At 39.3% G+C, this 7,345-nt stretch overlaps 1 protein-coding gene across 1 annotated transcript; it reads right to left on the bottom strand.

The window, feature by feature from the left end:
• Positions 1–5,557: 5,557 nt before the first annotated feature.
• LOC105292791 (XK-related protein 9-like) lies at positions 5,558–7,033 on the bottom strand. Its single transcript, XM_011361172.1, is given in 3 exon segments — positions 5,558–5,856; positions 5,859–6,202; positions 6,954–7,033. Coding segments are annotated over 3 exon segments (723 nt in total).
• Positions 7,034–7,345: the final 312 nt, after the last annotated feature.

Raw genomic sequence — 7,345 nt, 5'->3', positions numbered from 1 at the left:
GACTGTGTGGAAAAAAAACCCAGAAGGAATCTCCTCAGAATCAGAATGTACTTTGGATATATAGAAGAGAAAGTGTAGGGAACACACACACACACAAAACAGAAATTGTCAAAAATAAAAACTTCGACAGATGAAAAGTTTCCATTGAGAGAAAGTTAATTCTGACCTTTTTTTTTTTTTTTTTTTTTTGGTGGAAGGCATTATAATATGGCACACTATAAAGCAAAAGTTGACTAGATATTCCATTATGAAAAGGATTTATCTGGCGGGGGGAAGGATTACAGTCTTGTCTGTGCAAATGTGGCAAGCCACATGTACAAACTGAACAGGACAAAGATGGAGAAAGTACTTCACAGAGAGGAAGATGAAGTTAAGAGGAGGGGCTGTTATAACCACAGAGCTCTGTTGTAAACAGAGTTCTTCCTGTAGGGCTCTCAAAATGACATAGATTTTAAGAGCTCCTCCCACAGGCCCTTTTGAGTTTTGTCCAGGTTAAAGTCTTCATCATAAATTTTGATATTTTTCTCCTTTTAATCGAGACATTTCTTCAAAAGCATCACTAATCAACATTGAGTTCTTATTTCAGCAGCCTTTTGTCCCTTGATGTTAGGAAGGACCTATTTTGGGTGTCATTTCCCACAATAAAGGGAAGGAGTATAAATCAGAAAACAGCTTGTATTCGGGGTTAACAGGCAACAGGTGCAGAGCTTAATAAAAGAATACAGAACGACGTTAAAAACAACATAACGAACTTAATCTAAGTGATGATGCTAAACCTGGAGCTCAAACATATAGGTAGCAAAATAAAGGTCATTATTTTCTTAGACAGACTGAAGCTCTTGATGACAGATCCAATAACTGGAAAAGTTTCCCCTTTTCACAATAGGCTGGGAAATGTAAACAAGGGTATTTTCCTTCCAAGAAAGAGAAGGAAATAAAAAAACAACAGTGAGAAAAAGAAATGTGCAGGCTTGGTTTAGTCATTTGGGGGAAAGCTGTCTCTTTCAGAGGCTGTCTGCTTTTTGACAGTTTTAGTTTCAGGTTACCAGACCATGTCCAGTTTCAGTCAGGGTTTGGTGCCTTCTTTAGATGTGACACATATATCCAAGAGTCTGCTCCCTGGGGTTTAGCAGCACAGAGGGTAGTTGATAGTACCTGATAAGGGCCCTTCCTGAGAGGCTGAAGGGGATTTTTTCTTAGGTGTTTTTTCCAGTAAAAATGTCTTCAGGTTGTAGTGTGTGGTGTTTGAGATTTTCATCTCCCTAGGGCATACTCCAAAAAGATTGTTTTATCAAAGCATGGTTAATTTGAATAGAAGTAATTAGGCCTTTATAATATTGAAGTATGTCTCCCTTTATTAACTGTAAATTGAAAGAAACAGAAACCAAATGAATGGGACTCTGTGCAATTATCTCAAGAGGTGAAGTTTATGAGCCCCAAAGAAGGTAGATCTGAAATTTAAAAGAACCAACAGCAATGCTTTTGACCAAGGTATTTGGAGGGGTCTACGAATTTTGCCAATTGATAATGTCATTAGTACATCCAAACAAATTTGAGGATTAAGGTTAATAAGCATGATAAAAATGTTATAAAATTGATCAAACAGCACAGACTTTTTTGAAGCATCTCACCAGCAGAATGGATTTATTGATCACTATGGAGATCAAAAGGAGTTCACTAGGTAGGGATATCTTTCCTAACATGTGGATGCTGTCTTCCTGTGTGCAGACCTGGGAAGAAGAGTGGAGAAGTAAATCATCCACATATTGCAACAAAGTACAACTTTAGGGAGATTTGTCATCTAAATTAGCCTTCAGGATTTGTGAGAAATAAGAAGGGCTCTCAGTAAAAACCTAAGGCATTACTGTCCAGGTAAGTCATTTTCCTTCCCAAGTGAAAACAAAAAGGTATTGGACAGCTGTATCAACTGGAATACTAAAGAATGCATGACATAAATCAATTACAGTAAAGAATTTACTTCCAGAAACAGAGTGCTGAAGAATTACACTATTGTTTACTGCTCAGAGTTCCTGGACTAACCTCCACCTACATCTCTTTGGCTTTCTCACAGATGAAATGGGAGTGTTACAGGGACTAGTGCAAAGAGTAATCAGGCCCTTAGTTATGTAATCTTCTATTATGGGCTTTATACCTTGAAGGGCCTCTTTACTTATGAGATATTAATTCTGGGAAGGGGTTTTGAAGTATCTATTTGAATCTTAATAAGAGACACACTGTGGAATCTGCCAATATCAATTGAAGATTTCGCCCATAAAGAGGATGGCAGTTGATTCAATAGAAACATTGAGCAGTGCTGCCAGACTCAGCTATAGTGCCATCAGAAATGGAACAACTAAAATATGTTGAAAAGTTATTTCACCTCATTGGCTAATATGACAGTTACTTTCAAATTCCAGATTTTTCCCTTTCAGGAGAAGAAAGTCTGGCATGATACTACTCTAGGAAGTCTTGGCCTAATAAATAAATAAGGGCAGAAGAAATAAGGAGAAAAGTGTGTTTATCTCATAAAAGGCCCAAGCAAAAGGGAATAAGTTTATAGACAAGAACCTATTGAGATTTATTAGAGACCCCCACTATTTGAACTGTTTTAGTGCTCCAAGGCAGGGGCTGTTGTATAGGAGTGGGTTTGAATACCAAGAATGTAGCTTCAGTGCCAATAAATACAGAGATAGATTTATTACCAACTTGAAGAAGTTTCTCTAAATTAATTAAAAGGGAGAATTGGGTAAAGCCCCTGCAGTCTCTTGGAGATTAGAAGGACCTTAGAAAGGTTAAGGCACCAAAAGTGCTTAAATTTGTGATAATTCATTTTTCAATGTCTTGGATCTTTGCAATTGTAGCAGAAACTAGGAGACATTTGATTTCATATAGGGAACCTTTATTTGCCTGGGTTAAAAATTAAAAATCTTGGCAATCTTACTTCTAGGTAGCTTATATAGAGTATGAGCAAGCTGATTAGCCAAATTAACCAAGTCTAGAGTGAACACGGTTTCCTATATCATCCTGGTCCTTTTAACTAAAAGGGAAAAGTCCCAGTTCAGCCTATCAACAAACAAAGAATTAAAGGTTACCCAAGTGGAATCAACAACTGAAGGATGACAAGAATTTTCTTTAAAAACATTCTGAAGTTGATTGTTATAGTCATGAAAAGATTCGTTAGACTTTTATGAGCAAATCTGAATTTTGTTTCAGTTAACAGGCTTTGGAAAAGCTACTGTAATTGCTCAGTGAAGTCCTCGAGCGAGTTCCCTAGTGTGTTTTTTTCCCCCCCCCAAAATAGGGGTTGTTTTCCAAATTCTTTTTTGGATGTTCTTATTGAGCAATTCTCATCTAATGTGGAGTCTGGCTTTTACCAACTATCATATAAATTAGCTGTTATAAATCAGAAAACCCAGGCTGATAAATCTGAATAACTATATAAATTTCTCAGTTACCTTAGCAAATTCTTTAACTATGATTTGTGAATCAGTTTTAGTCTAGGGAACATACAAAACTTGAGGTCCAGAGTGCTTAATTTTAAATGAATAGGTTCAGAAGAGGAAAGAGTGAGAGGGAATTCAGAGTAAGATGGCAATGGAGGTGGAGGCAAGGAAGCAGGTAGAGGGCAAGATGGCATCAAAGGTTGAGCTTGAAAAAAAGCCATCCTGGTAGAGGATCTTGAGGGCTCTGGAGGAGTCTGAGGTAAAGTAGTCATAGGAGAGCATGGTGGATTTGGAGATGGATCCTGAAACAATAGAGTTAAAGAAAGAGATCAAGACAGCATTGGAGGCGAAGAATACAAGGCTTTAGAAGCCATCTTTTTTCTCTTTAAAAATTTAGTGGCCCCTGTTAATTCTAAATGTTTACTTTAGTGGCCCTTGCTAATTCTAAATGTTTACTTTTCAAAGATGCAACTCTATGTTCTTTGTGTCATTTGAAAGTCTCAAAATACCACTCAAAATATGCATTGCATTAATCTTTGCAAATTTTAGTGCTAGTATTGTCCAATTTGGTTGTGAGAAAAGTAAATTTTGGAATCTCAAAGGTTCCCCATAGTGGCCACTAATATTCTAAATTACTTTTGGTCAGAGATGTCCACTTAATTAAATATACACATGAGGAATGACTGCAGCTTTTAAACATAAATTCAGTTAGAATCCCTGGAGGAAGGATGGTCTTAAAATATTTAAATAACTGAAGTCCCATTATTCAGAAACTTTTCTCTAGAGCAAGGGCCCAAAATAGTCCATAATAGTTCAAGCAACCTACAGGTTAGATACCAACTAGCTCCACTTAGAACAGTTTTATCCTGAAAGGAGTCTGGCCAATGGCTTTTTGAGAAGCAACGCCATCTTGAGGAAGTCAGATCATAGGCCAAAACAACGTAATTCTAGTAGAACAGCATGCTGTCAAGAGAGGCAACCAATGGCTGAGACACAGTCTGGTTCTAGACAGAATCAGACCAAAACCTAATACCATTTCTATGGATATGACCCAGTTCCACATGAATCTGTCTAAAATCTCATGCAGTCCCATGAAGCAGCCTGATCCCTCTAGGGAGTCATTCTAAAGTGTTCACCAAGCTTACAAGTGAACAAACAAACAGACAAGCAAAGACTTTTAACAACAATCACGATGACAAAAAAAAAAAAAATCTCTAAAATAGTTTCCAAATAAAGCCCAGAGAGCCCTAGAACGCTAAAAACTGAAGCTAGATTCCAGAAGAAGGCCCACCCTAAGCCTCTGAGCAGGAAAGCAAAGCACAAGTGGCTCAGTGGGGGATGCTGACACCTGGTTGCTCACCTGCTCTGAAGCTATTTGTTTTTTTCTTCTCTACAATCCCAGACAAGTCTCCAAAATGTTGACCATAAAACAAAAGTGAACTAGGTATTTCATCACCAAAAGGATTTATTCCAGAAAAAAGATAGGATTTCAAATTGGTACCTGAAAACATGACAATTCAAGTGCATAAACTGAACTTCAAGGATGAAGAAAGTGCTATACAGAGGGGGAAACAAAGTTAAAGGGAGGGGCTTTTATAAACATAGAGCTCTATTGTAAACACAAGAGTGCTTCCAGGAGTGCTTCAAAATGGCGTAGATGATAGAGGCTCTGTTCATCCCTCTGGTAACCAAATCAAAGTTGTGACAGAAACAAGGAGCAGCAGCAAAGAAAAATTGCCTGGGATCTAGAAGAACAAGCCATACAACTAGGGAGACATCCAAGAAAGAACCCTGCAATGGCAAAAGGTAGAATGGGGTGAGGACGCGGGGCTGCCCAATCCTGAGTGGCTGAGTGAGACGGAGGTGGCAGCAGCGGCAGTGACAGATGCCTCTTAAAGGGGCCGCATCCGCGAGCGGATTTTCGCGGCGTTGGGCCTGCTCGCTCTGAGCACCAGTGCCAACCCGGCTGCGCGCAGGGGCACAAGGGATTTACAAGGAGATATTGTCGTTGACAGGGTCCAGATGAGACTGTTTTTTTTTTTTTTTTTTTTAACACACATTTTCTTTACTAACCAATGAAATAAAAAATAAAATACATTTAATAAGTGAATAGCTTATTCCATTACGAAATACTTCATTCTACAATCTATTTGCACTGGTTTTCCATAAATTTCATCAGATTTTGCTTCTTCACCTCTGTTTGGATGCAAAGCCCCATAATAAACGATAAGAAAAATAATTCCAAGGAAAAGAGTCAGAGCTATAATAATATCGATAGGTATAAAATAGTCTGAATTAAAAATAGAAAGCGGGCAAACCCAGAACACAATCAATATCCCTAATGTGGCCAGTACTCTCACAATATAATAACAAGACATTGGACATTTGGTATTCTGTCCTTTAATATTGAAAATGTAAAGATAAGAATGAACCCAACAACAACCCTATATAAGAGTTCCATACTTATGGCAGCACAAAACTGAGTTTGGTTTTTAAATGCCCACGATATACTGAAAAACCAAAGAAATAACAACAGAAATAAAGCAATCTTAATGTTTAAGAATAAAAGAAGTACAACACTCAGCATGCAAGATAATATTGTAAACAACTTATAAAAGAGATATGTGAGTTTGGGACACAATCTATTAAGGAGATTTTTATCAGGCAAGAATTTTCTTAAAGCTACTTGATAATCAACAGTCGACCAAGAAATAGCACAGCAAGAGACCATGACGGCTGCATCTAGAGCCAGAGGTTCTCTAAAGAAAACTCAAGTCTGTCTGATTTTGCCTCTAATTTTAGGTTTATGATGTTTATAATTATGTAAAACTATTGATTAAGAAAGACAAGTGTCACAGCATAGAATAAAAAGTATGTAAACAATTCTACTGCATTATCATATTACCAAGAGTATATAACAAGAAGACAACTTTCCATGGAAGACCCAGTGATCTCGAGAACAAGAGAATTGTTTCTCCCCCAGGAACTTTTCCAACCAGCTCCCTCCACTTCTAATAGCGAACTTACACCAAAGTACAGATGACTCCTACTAAATATTCATAAACCTGATTGCTAGAGTTGGAGGATGGGCTCTTCCACTCTTTCTTATAAGTAGAAAGATGGGAAAAAATGGCATAGATGATAGAGCCTCTCTTCATCACTCTGGCGATGAAATCAAAGTTATGATGGAAACAAGGAGTAAGCAGCAGGGAAAAATCGCCTGAGGGATCTTGATGAACAAGCCATACAACTAAGGAGAAATCCAAGAAATCACCCTGCAACGACAGAAGGTAGGACTGGTTGAGGACGTGGGGCTGCCCAATCTCGAGTGGCTGAGTGAGACGGAGGCTGCAGCAGCGGCAGATGCCTCTTAAAGGGGCCATGCCCATGAGCAGACTCTCTGTGACAGACCTGCTCGCTCTGAGCACCAGTGCCTGTTCGGCTACGTGCAGGGGGCACCAGGGACTTACAGGGAGACATTGTCAGAGTGAGGGCTGGGGCGAGACTTACTCTGTACAGAAGTGCCAGCGGTATCTATTGTTCCCTGTTGAGCACTGCCCTCTCCCAGTGCAAGGACACAGTACCGCCATAGCTATGACATCATCAAACTGGATAACAGAGGTCGCTCCTTCCAGAGTATTTCCTGAACCCCTGCCTCCCCCAACTCAAGGCCCCACCCAAGCCACATCCAGGTATATCCTCAGCGAGTCAGTTGCTGAGCAGCCCCCTAGACCTACACTGGAGGCAACTGGCCTCGGTTTCTGGTGTGGCCTTTTCAGGCAACTATAAGCACAGAATTTGCAGATTGCTTGCTGAATCTTGACAGGTGGCCCCAGAGGGGTAGAGGCTTGGGCTAAATTTGGCCTGCAGCTGAACCCCTCTTAGGACTGTGCCACTGGACA

This window comes from Pteropus vampyrus, unplaced genomic scaffold (genome assembly GCF_000151845.1).
Source record: "Pteropus vampyrus isolate Shadow unplaced genomic scaffold, Pvam_2.0 Scaffold63, whole genome shotgun sequence".
NCBI lineage: Eukaryota > Metazoa > Chordata > Mammalia > Chiroptera > Pteropodidae > Pteropus > Pteropus vampyrus.
The sequence above is the reverse complement of the archived record's forward strand: the minus strand, read 5'-3'. Positions and strand labels throughout refer to the sequence as shown.